Source organism: Alligator mississippiensis, chromosome 13, assembly GCF_030867095.1.
Source record: "Alligator mississippiensis isolate rAllMis1 chromosome 13, rAllMis1, whole genome shotgun sequence".
In the NCBI taxonomy this organism is placed as follows: Eukaryota; Metazoa; Chordata; order Crocodylia; family Alligatoridae; genus Alligator; species Alligator mississippiensis.
The window spans coordinates 38,673,811-38,691,738 of NC_081836.1; the positions used below are offsets into that span (position 1 = coordinate 38,673,811).

The window sequence follows — 17,928 nt, forward strand, 5'->3', positions numbered from 1 at the left end:
TACAAGTGCAAAGCTTTGGATAAATATCTACTTTAGATGCATACGCATAGCATTTATTCAGAAACTTATACATTAAACAGTTTGTTTTCATTGGGACATACATAATGTGTTCCATTTACCTATTAGTACTTTCTTCAAGTCTTCTGGAGATTAACTGTAGTGTATATTTCCATGCACTTGCTGAATAAGATCACTTGAATACATTTTTCCTTCGACTAACAGACTTTAGGCTGTAGTTCTCAATTTAGTGTTGACTTCTCTCAGGACTACAGTGTCTTTCTGGGAAAGGAAAATGATGACATTATCTAATGGGAAAATATCACTAGCCACTTTTACAGAGGCAGTTTCTGTGTTAGTCTTCAAATCAGCCAACAGGGCAGGGTGGCACTTTAGACACAAACTGGTTCAAAGAAGCATGAGTTTTTATAAGCATCAATCCACCATTCTACCTCACCAGTTAGCTTTCATAGCCAGCAATCTATTTTGTCAGATGCTAATGCCCCTCTCATCCATTTAGTCTAGTTGTTCTCAACCTTTTTAGACTCAAGACCCATGTCAGAAAATGCTTTCGCTTGGGTTGGGTTTTTTTGAGTATTGGAAAAATAGCACAATTCTGTTGCAAAGAACATAAAGACCACAACGGGCCAGAATGTTATTTGACACCATGGTTTCCTATTTTAATTCTCCAGGTTTATTTTGTGAATCTTGTGTAGCACCCTGGCAGAAAAATCACTGAGCTAGTCTCTAAGGTACCACCCTGCCCTACCTTCTAACTGGCCATCTTTAGACAAGATGTTGTTTTTCCTTATTTGTAATAGTTGCACTCCAATTTCTTCTAGTTGGAAAAGATTAATTCCATTTTCTTTCAAACTAAGTCAGTTCAAGTTTAACTATATGGTTACCCAACAAAATGTGGTGAGTTTAGGGAAACTACCAACTCCAGAATGTAATGAAAGAAAAGTTTAAGCCTGAACACTGACTAATCTCTTGGTAATTTAAAGGTACTGAACACTTAAGGGCAGTACTGTGTAGTCAGAAATCCCCCTTCAAGATAAGTTGATAAACTTCTTAAACTGAAGCAAAGCATCCTTGCATAGCAAGATCAAGAACTTGCCTTTACCGTGAATTTAAAAGATGTAGATTTTCTTTCTGACTCTGCCTTTTTAATTTGTTAGTTTGTATATCTTTTTCTTATCAATTTTAGATATGTCATTAAAAAGACTCTGGCCAACTTTTTTTCTTGACCAGACACATTTTGTAACTACTGCATAATGCTAACATCAATATATTTTATAAAAGTAATAAAAACTTTTCATTTAAGAAAGCATTTTTTTTTAATCAGGTTTTCCTGCATCAACCCTATGTATTTGCTCACCTAGTGGTTGTGCATTTCCATACCCTTCAAGACAGTCTTCTGAAATTCTTTTGGTCTGTCCTGTAGAATGAGCAGAGGAAATTGACATTTTGTGGCTGCAAAAAGCCCATACTGGCAGAAAAAATTATCAGGAACTGAAGTGCTTAATTGGCCCTCATGGCTGTACCTGGGCATTTGCAGGAATCATTAGCAGATGCAGCTGAGAGGACTTAAATTTTCTTTAAAAGGAGCAATGGAAACCTCAGTGAGTTGCTAAACCTACAGCTTGAAAAAGGAAAAATAGCTAGCTCTTGGGGTGGGCCCCAAGAAAATGAAGACCAGGACCAGCAAAGGTAAACTTTTTTAATAGCTGTGCTGCAAGGAACCATAAGATGCTTAAGTAAAGGGGTGAGGGTTGTGTTTTGAGGAAAAAATGTTGCTTAGGTACACCAGAGGATTAGGACTTAGAAACAAAAAAATGTGGTGTTGAGAAGCCAAGTAGGTAGGCATGAGTGTCTGGAATTTTCTGGATAACTGCTACCTGAGAAGGTGGGGCTAAATATGGGACTGGAGTGCTGAATTTCAGGAGAGGCAAGCAGACCATTACAGGGCCTGAAATAACAGGGGAACACATCTGTGGTGCTATAAGAGATTGCACTGGATAGTGGCTCACTCTCCCACATTACTTGATATCCTAAAACCAGAATGCATGGGGAAGAGTTGCCATCATATTCTACACTTAAACAAATCTGCTTCTATTGGCTCCAACCTAGAGTGAAAAATTCATAGATTTCCCTCCACCAAAAAGATGACCTGTAACTGTCCTGGAATTCATTTGAAAGTTAAAGTTCACCTTCCAGGGAAACACTTCCATATATAGCAATCCTGTTCAACACTGCTTCAGACTTTTCTTCTTCTTAAGACTACTTGCCTCTTTCTCCAGTGAATCAATAACTGTAAAATCCCAAAATCATCCATGCAAAATGTGAATCATCATGTTCAATTTAATTAAAATTGGCTGTATGTCTTGCAAATAGTGTTGGTTGTTATCAAAACACTTACTCTTTGAAACATCTGCTGTGATAGGAGCCTGGAAGTTACTTGGCTGATGCTTTTTTGTCCTCCTAATTTACAATGGATGTATCCATATAAGTTAGCAGTTTGAAGGGAGATTCCAGCTATCACAAGAGCCTGGAAATAATAAAAAAATTAGGATGATTAACATGTACATTTAAACTGCATGGTCATTTAAACCATAAAAAAATTACCTCCAATAATTCAAATTTTCATTTTGGAAAGTTAATTAGTAATGTAGTACTCTTTCATACTATTTAAGTATTATTTAACACATCCAGCTGCAGAATTTGTTTGGCCGAGTTAATTTCTCACTTTTCTTCTAGTTAATTTCGTCTGGCTACAACAGAAAAGTTTTAGACTGGAGAGCTAAATCTGTACTGCTGGTTGCTGGGAGTCTAACTAAAGGGATGACTAGCCAGTCTTGGAGGGGTGAAGTTAAGAATGATAATACCTGTACCCCACCAGAGGCATGACCTCTAGTTGGCAAGTAGAGATTCTATATCTTAAGGCTTCCACTGGATCTTTGTAACTTAAAGATATCATGAAGTACAAATCTGACTTATTTTAAAGGATTCGGGTTTTTTATTTCTTTTCATAGATTTCTAGGGTCGGAAGGGACCTTGTAGATCATCGAGTCTGACCCCCTACTCTAGGCAGCAAGTGCACTGGGGTTAAATAACCCAAGCTAGGTGCCTATTTAATCTCTTCTTGAACACCTCCAAAGTAGGGGAAAGTACGTATCACCTCCCTTGGAAACCCATTCCATATTTTGGCAACCCTCACCATAAAGAATTTCTTCCTAATATCCAATCTAAATCTACTCTCCTTTAGTTTGTGGCAGTTATTTCTAGTAACCCTGAGGGGCACCCTAGTAAACAGTGTCCCCTATTCCCAGCTGACCCCCCCCCCCCCCCGATGAGTTTGCAGACAACCACAAGATCCTCCCTCAGCCTTCTCTTGTGGAGGCTGAAGAGATTCAGCTCCCTCAGTCCGTCTTCATAGGATCCTACCCATAGGCCCTCAACCATATGAGCAGCCCTTCCCTGAGCCCTCCCAAGGTTATCCACATCCCTCTTGAAGTGTGGCGCCCAAAACTGGACACAGTACTCCAACTGCAGCCTGATCAATGCCACAGAGGGGAAGTATCACCTGCTTGTGATGCACCTGCTAACGTAAGAAAGAGTGCAGTTAGCCTTACTTATTACCTCATCACATTAGCGACTCATGTTCCTTTTTGCATTGACTAAGACTCCGAGATCCCTTTCCACTGCCGTGGTACTCAGAATAGTACTTCCCAGTCTATAGGTGTATTGGAGATTCTCTCCCCAGGTGCAGCACCTTGCACTTATCCTTGTTAAATTGCATCCTATTCTGATCCACCCACTTCCTCAGTCTATCCAGATCTGCCTGGATTTGCTCCCTGCCCTCCAGTGTATTAACTGTACCCCATAGTTTGGTGTCTGCAAATTTAGACACCAGTGCCCACATCTGTCTAGGGAGAAACTGCCCCATCTACCACCGCTCCCTGGGTGTGTCCCATAAGCCATTTTTTCACCCACCTTACCGTGAAAAAATCCACATCACAGCTACTCAGTTTGCTTGTAAGAATTGGGTGTGACACTGTCAAAAACCTTTTTAAAATCCAAGTAAATAACATCTATCTCCACCCCTGCATCTAAGCACTTTGTGACCTGGTCGTAAAAAGAGACTAGGTTAGGTCAGGCAGGATCTGCCTGCTAGAAACCCATGCTGATTTCCCCTTAACGTTGTGTTGCCCCCCACAAATATGATCCTTTATGATTTTTTTCTAAGGTCTTGCCAAGAACAGAGGTGAGGCTAACCAGCCTATAATTACCTGGATCCTCCTTCCTCCCCTGCTTGAAAATAGGTACCACAATGACCCCTTTCCAGTCTTCTGGAACCTGTCCTGAGTGCCACAAGAACCCTGTATTACAATGGTCTATTACCACCAAATTACTTGCAGTTGTTGCTGTATGACATGCTTACCAGCCACTTCAGCTTTAAGGAAAACAAGGTGCTAAAAAAGAACAGGGTCCAAATAATGGGGCAGATAATCAGACCAAGCCAGAAGATACGAGCTTCAACTTCAGTTGAGGCAGCAATGTTTGTAGAAACCTTTAATAATAATCATCATCATTAATAGAAATAGTAGTAGTAATAATAATCATAATTATAATAAAGTAACAATAAAGTATTTTTCAATTACTGAAAAAAGCTAAACTGTTTACCAGTACTTGGGTCTCAGGGCACTGCTTTCAGAGTTGAGTTGTATTCTTGTTTTTACTGCTGTTTATATATAGGTTTATTCTAGCTGACTAGTTCTTTGTGGTAGACTATGAATTTTTCTTAAACTGGAATTCAGTTAAATTAAACAACAGCAACATGGAAAAAAATACACATACACACACAACTTGCAAATACTACTATGTGTATACACACAAAAATTTATGATGTAGGTCCTTAACAGTGAGGCATTGAGACATGATTTTGTTGAGTAATTAGTTAAGAAACTAGCATTTAGTCTGTTTGTTAGAATGCATGTCTATGTTCAGAAATCGAAAAGGAAGTACTCATGAAGTAAAAATCTCACTGTTCGTAACTACTCTAAAATGATGAAGTACCTTGGAATTGTGATGTTCAGCAAATTGTACTACCTAAGAAGTAATGTCAGTGATATTTGTAAAGGGATTAATGTACAGCATTTTTTTCCAATGGACCATTCCATAGTCAGATAACTTAATTGTATTTAGTACGGCAGCTTTCCTGTCTTAATATATTGTTACTACAGCTCTTACCTTTTTTGCTTCAAATACCCAGTGGCTTTTTCCATCTTCATCAATCTGATTCCACCATCGTAGCCCAACCAAGAGTCTTCCAGTAACATTCTAGGATAAAGTCATTGCTGAGTAATTCACACAACAGACACCAGTTCTTTCCAAGTGTGTGATTTTGAAACTGGACATTTAAAATTAATGTTTAAAATGAGTTATGAAAGCTATGCCAACTTTCAGGGCAGGGGTGAAGGTAGGGGACATGGTAACTGAAGGCAGGTGAGTTTAATAGAAGTTTAGAGGCCTGTATTCCCATTTTAAAAAGGGAATTGGTGCTAGAGCATTATCCTTTGGATTACATGGGGAAATTTGCCTGCCTTTCCCAAGCAAGATTACAAAAGTTGTTTATGAGGGGACATTCCCAGGCTTTGAAAAAGAAAGGGGAAATCCCAATAAGATATAAAACGCACTGAAAAACAGAACATTCATTGTAAACAAGCAAGTTGCACAGATTCAAACAACAGGTTAGACATTAACCTTTACATACAAATGAATGCCATAGCAATTTTTCACTATATTAGAATTAATGTGCACAGGAGAAATAACATATGCATACCTTGTTCTACCTCTACTTTTTCAGAAGCTCAAGATTTTTTTTGGATAATGTTACATACACAACCAAAGGCCCAAGCCTAAATTAAAATAAAATCTAAACTTTGCTATTTAATGTAAAAACAGAATTAGTTATTTTGAAAGAAAATAAAATATTCTGTGTGGATAGGGACATCCATATCATTTATAGGTCAGGTTTAAAAAACAAAAAAAAGTCTTAAGGGATTTTTTTGTCCTGGCTCCCCTAAAAAAAAAATCCTAAAATTTTAGGGTGATGGAGTCAAAATGTAAACAGAAAGCATTGAACAGATTAGAATTAAGCTTATTTTTTTTCCTTTTGCCAGCAATCTTTTTAGATTACAATTTTTTTGAATGACAGAATTTTATTTCAACAAAGTGATTTTTTTCTACAAGTCTGTCACATCCAGAAGACCCACCACACCAATGCAACATTGCTACCTTCTGCCATTCAGATTTTCAGATAATCGCCTTACTTGGTGGGGGGGGGGAGAGGGAGGGTGGTTGCAAAATGGCAGATCTGGCAGGTGGTCCGACTCTCTTTCCTAGCAGCCCCTGCCCATGTGGCTGCAGCCAGTTTCCATGGAGACCCCAGGTGCAGTGCTGACATGACAGCATGGGGCCAGGGTTTCCATGCACTGGCAAGGTAGGAAGCTGCTTCAGGGCTGGGGCTGAGATCTTGCAGCGGTGACAGCATGGTCTAGAGACCAGAATTGCCCTGGCTCCAGACTACGCTGTTATTGCCAGATCGCCTGCTTCCCACCCATCCATGTGCCCTGCCAGCACTGCTGGGGCCGGATTCCATTGAAACCCTGGTCCACACTGTCATGGCTCCACTGCACCTAGGGTATCCATGGAAACTGGCTGCAGTGACAGTGCAAAGGCTACTGGGAAATGGAGTCTGCTGCAAGCCTGATCTGGCCCGTGAGTCAAACTTTGCCCACCCCTGGCATAACTGGACCTCTCTATAAACCAAACAGGGACTGTATGTGTACAACAAAATTCTGGGCAAGGAAGGAAGTCTACTCCACCTGCACAGATCTGACTATTAAGTCAATGCCTTGGGTTGCTCTGTAAGTAATCCTTTCTAGTTTCCCAGTTCTTGGATAACTCAGAACTACATTAAGCTTATAGATTCCTTCTGCAGTTGTTTCAAATATTTGGTTTGATTTTTAACTTGAGTGCTTAGACTCTGGACTTGTTAACACATGATTACAGAAAATGAAAAAATATCCAAAGATTTTTATACCCCTTGCTACCATTTTTCTTACATTAACTGCTTCTTTTGAGTCTCAAACCTGCTGCTGTTTACATTGAATAACTAGGTCAATACTGAGGCATTGAGCCACCTTATCCAGTCTCAGAAAGAAGCCACAAACATTTCCTCTGAGGTAACTTCCTTACTACTTTAATATTTGTAAATGCTGTTTTCATTTTGTTTAAAAAAAAAGATTACTGAATTCTTTGAGTGTATTTGGCACATTTTTGTTTTTTCTTAATTGTAAACAAAACACTTTCAAACTCAATTACTGGTTCAGAAATGTCTTACCTTAACTGACCAAAAGTCAAAGGACAGAAGGAGGAGAATAGTGACAAAACAGGCAACAAAGCTTTTGCTGAACCAGTCACAGAACAAGTAGGTAACAATAGCACTCACTCGGAAAAACAGGTGGAAAAAGGTAGCCAGTGGATGCCTAGGAAAACAATCCAGAACACTTACTAACTTATGAGACAAAGAAATAGGATTATCATGCTTACTAACAATGCAGTTACACTTATGAAATGCTCCTGTAAATTAAATTTAATTTTCAATAGCATCTGTCAGTTTTCAGTTAGTGGCTGCTATGAGAGGACTTGTCAAATGAGCACTCATATATGTGCTTAATTCAACAAAGGCATCACTTTCCCAGTGGTCTTCCTTCCCTTCATACAGAACAATAAAATATATACACTCCTTCATCAAGTTGTATCTGTTATTTCCAAAAGGAGCCCATGTTGGCACTATGATTTTTAAGCATCCAGATGTCAATTAAGTATTTTGATCTGCTCAGTATTGCACCAATATTTCAATTAGCACAGTAGGGCAACAAAAATAGAAGTGCAAGGTAACAGACAGATTTATTCTATTAAGAACTGTTTTGAAAACAAGACAGTCTTAAATTATAAAAGCTTGTATATTTGAAATGGATATACCTTTTACATGGAGACCATATTAAACTTTAATAGTGATAAAGGAACCTAAATACTTCAAGTACTCACTGTGAGAGGCAGGTCTGAACTAGAGGAACTAATGAATCTGAAACAGTGCTTATTAGTTCCACTGGTTTCAACTAATGCAAGCAAATACACAAAACCTAATTTTGACCATTTGGAAACAAGGAGAAATGCTAGAGGAAGGAAAACCAACATGGAGTACAATATCATTCCTGGTCAGTAGGAAAGCTATTTTATTGTCTTGCATCTATTCTGCCTTGCTTAGACAATATAGCCTCCATTTGAAGCAATATACTTGTATAATAGCCTGAAATGTGTATGGTTGTATAGTTGCTAATCAAGTTCACCTGCCAATTGAAAAAAATAAATAAATAAAGGTCAGATTTATCCCTCCCCTCTGATTGTCTTCGGCTTTGACTATCCCACCACTTTCAATGCTAGTCATTTACACACACAGCGTGAACAGCAACAAACTCAAACTAGCCCGGAATGAGGGGGCTGGGGGAGGCAGGGAGCATCATCTCAGTACTTCAAAGTGCAGCAATGAATTTCTTAGTCTGTAGGGCTCAAAAACAGACAACCACCTTTATTTGCATTTGAGCATTGTGTCTTGCAGCAAACCCAGGACCTTACAGACCAACAAGCCCCCTGTCCCACATTAAGTACCTGTGAATTATTGTAATTAACATTTTGCCTCTGAACAATCCTGGCTAATTTGATTTAATTGCCATCTAAGCCTAGTGTATAAATGACTGTACCAAATATATGTTGATGCAAATCATATCTCTAGTCAGGGGCACATTAACTCAGTTCTGTTTTTAGCCAGAATAAAAGGCCTTAGCTCAGAAAAAATCCTACCTGTTTTTAGCCTTAAAAGGGATTCCAGTTTTAGGGTTCTGCTACTCACTACCCTGGACTGGAAAAAACACACGAGGCATCACCAATTAGTCCCAATGTCCAATTTTGCAAAGAATACCAATATGCTATGTACAAGACTACTGCATATCTCTTCTTTGATCCTCCAAAAAAGACATGAATTTAACAAATAAAAGCAAAGCCTTAAATTTGAAAAGTTGCAGTAATCATGGGGAAAAGACCCACTGCTGGGTTTATCATAATAAGTTTAATGTTGCCTAAATATAAAATACTGGAATGGTTTCTATGAGGCCCCTATTAATTAGAACATCTAATAAAGTGAGCCTTCACCCTACAAAAGCTTGTGCTATATACCCTAACCAAAGTAGATATACAGTGCAAATCTATGCTGCTTTCTAATTAAAAGCAATGCCAAGTATTTGGAGGATAATCAATTTGGTTCAAGTCTGAGGCTATGGGAACACTGATTAGTAAATGAAAACATCTAGCTGTACTAGGACATTGACAAGACAGGTAAAGGCAAAACTTATGGAATAAGTCTTATTCATAATGAATAAATTAAATTACTTCTGAAAATGAATAGATGTTATGTTTGTAGATGTTAAAAGTTAAATGGAAGACTACTTGCAACTCAAGAAAATAATAAGTGAGAGGGCCAATTCATTGTTGCCCATTGTGTACAATTATCTGTCTATACATCCTAAGTTTTAGTCTAAGCTTTGAGTTACAAGTGGCCATGTTGACTTCCCCAGAGTCTAATATTTTAAAAAGTTATGCCATAATATATAAGGCTGCTATTAAGTGAGACATAGCAGTGTTCCCTGTTAATTTTCTACATCTAGTCAATTTACAATTGTAGGGGTTTTTTTATTCCTGCCAATCAGCAAACTAACACTAGAATCTAAAAACTCCCTAATCAACAGCAGTAACAGGAATTCTGTTATCTGTCTGAAATCTACATTTCATTTAAGAATTGTTTAGGATATGCTTGTAAGATAGAATATTTCATGCTTTTAGAACAATACCAGCAATAAAATGCTTGCAGAAGTAGTGAACACAAATGGTGAAGTAAGTGTGATGCTGGGACAAACCAAGCAAACAATAACATTTTATATAAATCAGTCAGTTGATCATACCCACATTAACCTCAAACTTTCCCCAAATCCTCTTCTCGGTTATGTTAACCATGTGACCCTGAGTGGTGTTTTTTCAGTTGCTTGTGAGAGAAAAGATGCAATTAATGAAAATTATCAAAATCTTAAGTGACTGTGGGTCTTATCTGTGTCTTGACTTCAATCCAGTAGGGGTATTTCATGTATTTTTCTTGTTTTAACAGCAATTCAGTATAGGCAATGTAAAGAGTTTTAGCTAGATAAGTCATTGTTAAGGCATCTGGAAAAAATGCACAAATCAAATGGACAAGTAACCACTCATACAGTACCACTTAACACAAGGCCTTACATAATACTGGACTTGGCATTTCTCTGACTTTGCACTTTGATGGGTAGAAGAGGTGACTCATAGGGACTGGCTTAGATTCAGGATTTTTTTATAGGAATAAGGAATAAAAGAAAACTGTTTATTGTAAACTTATAATTTTAGTTTTGCACAATGCACCAAAGCAAGCAATTAAAATATAAAACTAGATAATGCTCTTCAAGAGCAGATTTGTTAATAATTAATTACACTAACCTGGGTGTTCCCCTGCAAGGGATGTTTTTAAAGAATCTTTCATAGGGATGATATATACGGAAAAGGATGTTGATTTACCTCAGCCTGTGAAACAATGCTGCTACTTGTTTCACTTCCCCACAAGACACACACAGCTCCTTTACAGAATGGAGTATCACCATTTTTTCTTCTAAAACAATCCTTCCTCTCATAATCCTAGGAAGCAGCTTTGGGCAGCTTACAGAGAAGCAAAGATGAGATGCATACATCCTATTACAACTGTTTTAAACTGTAGATGTCTGCTGAATTTGTAAAATCCACACAGCAGAGAAACTTGTACTAGGGAAAATGTGAAAACCAATCATCAAAATAGCTAATCATGGTTCAGGCTCAGCCTCCAGTGGGGAATAAAAGGAAGGCCTGAGGAATCTGAAAGGAGTTCTACAGGTAACAGGAACTCCACACTATGAACTCTGATAGTAGGGTGAGAAAGGGAGATATTTCACACCCAGCAATTGTAAGTAACGGTAAGTCCAAGGAAGGACTGGTAATAAGGCTAAGAGACCTCATATTTCAATTTTTTCCTTACTGACCAGGAAAAACCATCACTACTAGACAACAGAAGGGTCTATATTGCATTCAGTTATAAAGTGATAAATGAACAAAGGGTAGAATAGTTTGTTTTATGGTTCTAGATCTCCATTAGCTTCTTGGGCTATTGTATCAGGACTGTGATCTTATGTGGTTGCACTCAACTCAGAGAGAGAAAAGTCAAGTGGATCTATAAGGGGATGAATCCCTTTTAGGATATCTTTCCTTACAAATGAAATCTAGGTGCAAGAGGCTTTTATATACTAACCTTTGCAAGTCTGGCAAAAAAGTTGAAAAAATAGTTTTATGTAATGCCGATGTCTCCCTCCTATCTGTAAGAAATGTTTCACAAAATCTCCACAACTGTATATGCTGGATGTGTTCTACCATTACTACAAAGAGAAGTATATTTTTCTGGTTTTTTTAATATCGATGACAATGGGTTCCCCCTTTGTGGGAAATTCAGAATGTAAAACCACAACAGCAAGGAAAACAGCATAAATCTGTCTCTTACAATAATTTATCACTGGTTATAGAAGTCTGTGGTAAAAACAGGAAGGCAGATTAAAATAAAATGAAAGGCAGCCTATTTGGCTGGATGATGATTGACTTCTGCCTCAAGTTCCAGCAGCGGTAGACCTCTCCATTTTTTATTACTATGTTAGACAAAACTGAGCACAAAAAAGGAATATTGTGTTCAACAGTTTAATTTATGTTCATTATGGCATCCTTCTCTGTTTCTGGATGACTGAATGACATTGACCAGTTTTAGCCGATTTATATAAGCTGTGCTGACCAAGTATGACTTACTGTTGAGCTTGTAGCATATTGGCCTTTTTATAGGGACTTTAGTTGGTCAAGAATCTATGTATTAAGCTAGATTTTCAGACTTGGTTTGGCATGAACATTAAACGCAAATAATTCTACATTAATATATATTCAGCCATTATTCCAAAGGATCTCGACCTTTACTTATTTCTTTAACTACCTACTATCATAAACATCAGCTGTGGAAATATCTGTTGGACTGTATTTATTCTTTTACTTCAGAGCTAGCAAATGAGTTTCTAATTCCTTTTCTGTATACATAAGATTCTTAATTTAAAAATTCCCAAGCAGATAACAGCAATGAAGTGGATATAATGAAGGCAACAAAAATTGTGGCCCTCTTGAACAACAATAAATGTATAGCTTCCTAAATCAATCTGTAGGCAAACAAAATTAGTCTAGACTTAGGCCACATGCAGACATTCAGTTTCTCCTGAGAGTTGCTGCTCGCCCAAGAGAAACATTGAGTGTGCAATGTTCAAACTCTAAAAGCACAGTCTTACATTTTGAAAAGGTAAGCATAGCCTTCTGCCTACACAGAGCCCCAGTATAGACTGTCTGGGCACATAAGCCACTCAATTGTGTGTTTTGATCTAAATGTAAATCCTAAGAAATGCAGGAATAAGAGGAATGGGGAATCTTTTAGTTGCTTTGGGTTAAGTATACTGCTGGTTTCAAGTCACTTTCTTTCCATTTTCTAAGCGGAAATGGTTTAATTCACGTATGTCTTTGCATCTGAAACTCACGTGATTGTGAGATGAGATGAATGAGCACAAGAGGATGTAGGGAAGGAGACCTAAGTCATGTTTAGTTTTCCACTTCCTAAAATATTAGGAGATTTAGTTTTTCATTTCCCTATCTAAAAGCACCAGGATAAGCATGAATATACTGAGACATAACCAGCAAAATTTAATTATTCTTCTCCTGTAGTACAATTTAAGTGTTACATGCTTTTAAACTTAAAAAGCTTGGACAGCCCCCGCTGGAGCAGTTCACAAAAAAAAAAAAGATGGAGGAGATGCTTAAGTATGTTACAGACACTGTGAGCATAGACGTGACTAGTGTGCTTACACTGAAGTCAGACTGAGTAGGGCAAAGTGGTATCTTAGACTAACTGGTTCAGAGAGGCATAAGCTCTTGTAGGCAACAGCCTACGTTGTCAGATGATGCTGTGAACGGACTAGCACAAAAAAAAGACTTCATGGGATGCAAATTGGCCAAGCTAGGTTTTTCTAGTTTTTATAACTATCCAATTTGCAATGGAAACATTGTTAAATACAGTCGATGTAATTTTTAGAACCTATTTTGAGATGTACCAGTGAAGGGAGTTGCAGATGTTTAAAAGGAGGAAGTGAAATCACTCTGATTTAAAACAATGTCAAGACTGAAAAGCTAAAATCTTGTTTTTTTTTCTAGCCCACTTTTTATTATTGTACTCAAGCAAGTGTTTCTACTTTCCTGCTCTTGAAAGAAGAGGCAAGCCTTTCAGCAATGTTACCTTAATCCCACATTGCCCTAAATAGGTGTCGAGTTAATTTGATCCCATGAAGTACATTTCTAGCTTCCACTGAACACTTATTTTCTGGTTTTTACCACTATTTAAACAAAAGCTTATTTTTAGGTTTATTTTTAGGACAATAGGCTGCCCTTTAAATTTTCTATTTAATTAAGTCTGATCTGGGATTTAAAACTCCACAGTAACTTAGTGTAGCTGAGAGTAGCTCCTGGACTAAAGGCTACTGCTGGGAGGATGTTTAACTTGGGAGTGCATGAGCAGAGAGAGTTCACAGAAACAGGCGTGCGCAGGGACAGGCGATTCCTCTCTCGGTGTGCGTTTCTGGGGCACTAGCACCCTCGGTCTTATAGGTACCCTCGCTGTGCGCAAATGCATCAGCAACTCGGCCGTGCACGCCCTGACGTGGCTTCATATTTCCCCAAACAGCACACGAGACCAACCAAAGGGGAAGTTAAGACAAGGTGGAGCAGGGCCCGAACGTCACCCCACCATGAAGCGGTTCAGCGAGGCGCTCTCATCCTCTTTCCTTTATGTGAGAATTTCAGAAACTTAAAAATAAGCTTCTGTGGGAACGTGAGAAATCAGCTCGCCTTCGAGAGCTTCTGCTTCGCCTTCCTGTGACGCAGGCGAGGGCACGACTCTGCCCATGTGGCACCCAGGTCTCGGTGCCAAGGAGGCCGGCTGCCCCGGGCAGGCGCAGATCCGGCCTGCTGCACGGACACGCCGATCCCCGCCCTTCCTGTCGGCACAGGGGCCCGGCGCGCGCCGGCCAGTGTCGCCTTCGCCACCTCCTCCAGCCCCTGCCCTTGAGGCCCTGCCCGGCTCCTCGCCCTGCGGGCCCGCTCGCCGCCCCTCACCTGATCCGGGCTTTCCTCAGCCTCAGCTCCTCCTCGGCGCCGAAGTCCAGGGACACGTCCTCGGTGTCGTCCGCCAGGGGCTGCAGCGGAGGGACAGGGCCCGGCGGTCACGTCACGGGGATGGAGACCTCCTCCCCCCGCTCCCCTCCCCCCACGACCCCTACCTGCTTCATCGTCCCGCGCGGAGCCGGCACGGCCGGAAGCCGGCGGTGCGCCCCTACCCGCTCCGGCGGCGGCGATGGGCCGGTTGCCAGGGGCGCCCGGTTGCCAGGGCACCGCGGAGGAGGCGTCGCAGGGAAACGCGTCCGGCCGTCGCGAGCGGTTGGCCCCTCCCCGGGCTGCGGGGCAGAGGGGAGGCGCCGCCGGGCCCCCGCGCGGGACACGGGGCTTGTTGAAGCGGCAAAGCCTAGGGGAGGGAGCCCCGTCTCGTCCCGTCCCGTGTGCCTGCATCTGGGGCTCGGGCAAGGCGGATTTCAGGGATAGCCTTTGGAGGGTCCCATGGCACCAGAGCCAAGAAGGGTCCTGGCGGGGGAAACGCCAAGTCTGGGTCCCTGAAGGCAGTTTTCCTTAAGCCTTCCCGGGGATGGCTGCTATTCTGGTACCCGCCACAGTGTTGGAAATGGGAGACTCCTCCCTAGCTTGCTCCTGTGGCGGTGCGGCCGAGGGGAAACTTGGGGGCATCCGAACCACAAGCCTCCAGGCTGGGGCCTGCACGTAGGATGCCTGCCAGAAGACTTCGAAAATATCTGATGCCCTGGTGGGGGTGGAGGATGTTTGCCGGTTGTAGGGCCACTTACGGCTCTGGACTGACTCGCGGATTTGGACTTGATTTGGCTTCAAATATGAAAAATTTCTTTAAAATAAAAACAAGCTGTGGAGCAGGCATTGTTGCAGAAAATGGGAGCAGGATGACTCATGGCCAACCAACAGAAGCAATCCAGACACCAAAGAAAGTGCTCCTGAGCCTGTCGGAGGGGACAAGGCCTCCTGGACGGCCACCATGAAGACATCGTGCCAGAGGTACAGAAATGAAATGTCGAGAGCTGGAGGATGAAGGCACCTACAGATGGGAAGGGCGAAGATAGTGGATGCAGCCGAGGATCCCCGAGGCTTACAGCACTACATTACTTAGCTGGCAGGTTCCAAGCATTGTACATCGCACAACTATATCTGTTTTAAAGTGGTGTAGATCATTAGATTTATTTTAAAATGCACCTTTCTATAGCAATGATCTGAACAGTTCTTCTGGCCATGCCATACCTAAACTTCCCTTGCCTCAACTTGAGACCATTGCTCCTTGTTCCGTCATCTGTCATCCCTGAGCACAGTCTAGCTCAGGGAAGGGCAAAATACTCCCCACAGGCCAAATCCAGCCTACCAACTGGTTGTATCTGGCCCATGGGCAGGTGGCCATAAGCTGATGGGATCCAGCCAGGGGGCAGCCAGTGGCTCTGCTGGGTGGGCCAAGTTGTTTCGGCTGTGCTGGGTGCACGCTGGCAGAAGCTGCAGACATGGCTGGCGGGTTCTGGGTCAAGGTGGGGATTGGGGCTTGCTACGGCTCTGATTAGAGTGGGGTGCACATCGCATCAGAGTGCTGCAGCTCTGGGTGGGGAATGGGGTGTGTTACACTTCTGGGAGAGAGCGAGAGAGAAAAGTGTGGCCCTTGTTAAGACACCAAATCTCATTAAGTAGACCTTCAGCCAAAATAACTTCCCATCCCTGGTCTAGCTCCAACCTCTTTGAAACTACCCTTCACATAGTTGGAAACTGGTATTACATCCCCCCTCAGTCTTCTGTTCTTGAGACTAAATATGCCTAGCTCCCTCAGTAGTTTCCTCAGAAGTCGTGTCTTATTTCCTAACCATTGTCATTGCCCTCCACTGGACTCTCCAATTTCTACATCTTTTCTGTAGTAGGGAGCCCAAAACTGGACACAGTACTCCAGATGTGGCCTCACCAGTGCTGAATAGTGAAGAACAATCAATTGCCTTGATCTTCTGGTAACACTCCTACTAACGCAGCCCAATACGTCATTAGCCTTCTTCACAACAAGGGCATACTGTTGACTTTTATTCAGCTTATTGTCTAGTATAACCCCAAGGTCATTTTCTGCAGAATTGCTCCTTAGCCAGTCAGTCCCCAATATCTACTGGTACACAGGATTGTTCCATCCTAAGTGTAGGACCTAGCACTTGTCCTTACTGATCTTCATGAAATTTCTGTTGGTTCAGTTCTCCAATTTGTCTAAGTCTTGCTGATTCCTGACCTTACCCTTCAGCATATCTACTACTCCCCCCAGCTTTGTGTTATCCACAAACTCGCTGAGGGTGCACTCTGTTGCATCTTCCAGATCATTGATGACAATATTGAACAAAACTGGCCCCAGGACTAATTCCTAGAGCACTCCACTTGATACCAGCTGCCAACTACACAGACAGCCATTGATTACTAGTCCAATGATCCAGCCAGTTTTCTATCCACCGTACAGTTTATTCTTCCAACCCATACTCCTTAGCTAGCTTGCAAGAATGTTGTGGGAGAGCGCATCAAAAACCTTGCTAAAAGTCCAGGTATATCATTTCCACTACTGTCCCCACATCCACAGAGCCAGTCTCCTAACAGAAGGCAATCAGGCTTGACTTGCCTTTGGTGAATCCATGCTGACTGTTCCTGATCATCTTCTTCTCCAAGTGCTTAGAAATGGATTCCTTGAGGACCTACTCCATAATTTTTCCAGGAACTGAGGTGAGGCTAACCAATCTGTAGTTCCCTAGATCCTCCTTCTTGTCTTTGTTTAAAGATGGGCAATATGTTTGGCCTTTTCCTGGGACTTCTCCTAGTCACCATGAATTTTCCAAGATGATGATCAGCAGCTCTGCAGTCACGTCAGCCAACTCCCTCCACATGCTCTCATGTACATGTCCAGCTTTTTTGTGTGGTTCCATAACATGTTCTTTCACCACTGATGGCTGCTCATCTCCCCAAATTATGTTGCCAATTGCAGTAGTCTGGAAGTTGACCTTGCCTGTGAAGACTCGGGTAAAGAAAGCACTGCATCATCTGTCACTAGGTTGCCTCCGTCATTCAGTAACAGACCTACACTTTCCTTGATCTTCCTTTTGTTGCTAACATACTTGTAGAAACCCGTCATATCCTTGCTAGCTGCAACTCCAATTGTGCTTTGGCCTTCCTGGCTTTATCCCTGCATGCCATACTCTTATACTCCTCTGTAGTCATTTGTCCAAGTTTCCACTTCTTGCAAGCTTCCTTTTTGTGTTTTAGCTCATTGAAGAGTTCCCTGCTAAGCCAAGCTGGTCTTCTGCCAAACTTGTTAGTGTTTCTGCACATCAGGATGGTTCATTCCTGCACCCTCAGTAAGGTTTCTTAAAAATATAACCAGCTCTCCTGGACTCCTCTCCCCCTCAAATTGGTTTCCCAGGGGATCCTGCCTGTGTAAGTTGAAGTCTGCTTTGCTGAAGTCCAGGGTCCTTGCTCTGCTGCTCACTTTCCTTTCTTTCCTCA

At 41.4% G+C, this 17,928-nt stretch overlaps 1 protein-coding gene across 3 annotated transcripts; it reads right to left on the reverse strand.

The window, feature by feature from the left end:
• Nucleotides 1-26: 26 nt before the first annotated feature.
• Nucleotides 27-14,920, reverse strand: TVP23A (trans-golgi network vesicle protein 23 homolog A). 3 transcript variants are annotated; one of them, XM_006257882.4, is made up of 8 exons: nt 14,571-14,656; nt 14,407-14,486; nt 7,403-7,547; nt 5,248-5,337; nt 4,439-4,567; nt 2,417-2,545; nt 1,376-1,435; nt 27-279 (listed from the first exon to the last, which is right to left on the reverse strand). In XM_006257882.4, the coding sequence occupies exons 1-7, from the start codon at nt 14,577-14,579 to the stop codon at nt 1,376-1,378; spliced, it is 642 nt and encodes a 213-aa protein (XP_006257944.1). In that variant the 5' UTR covers nt 14,580-14,656; the 3' UTR covers nt 27-279. The 3 variants fall into 3 exon arrangements, with proteins under 3 accessions (XP_006257944.1, XP_014466235.1, XP_059572506.1); XM_014610749.3 differs by having other exon boundaries at nt 7,511-7,547; nt 14,571-14,594; XM_059716523.1 differs by lacking the exon at nt 7,403-7,547 and having other exon boundaries at nt 14,571-14,920.
• Nucleotides 14,921-17,928: the final 3,008 nt, after the last annotated feature.

What these genes read in the sequence shown, in the direction of transcription:
- TVP23A (XM_059716523.1), bottom strand. Translation starts at nt 14,856, where the DNA reads ATGCAGGCACACGGGACGGGACGAGACGGGGCTCCCTCCCCTAGGCTT. An exon ending in CTGAGGAAAGCCCGGATCAG is followed by an intron (nt 5,338 to 14,406) that starts GTGAGGGGCGGC and finishes ACTTTATCCTAG; the next exon opens with AATGTTACTGGAAGACTCTT. An exon ending in CCTTAAAGCTGAAGTGGCTG is followed by an intron (nt 2,546 to 4,438) that starts GTAAGCATGTCA and finishes TATTATTTCCAG; the next exon opens with GCTCTTGTGATAGCTGGAAT.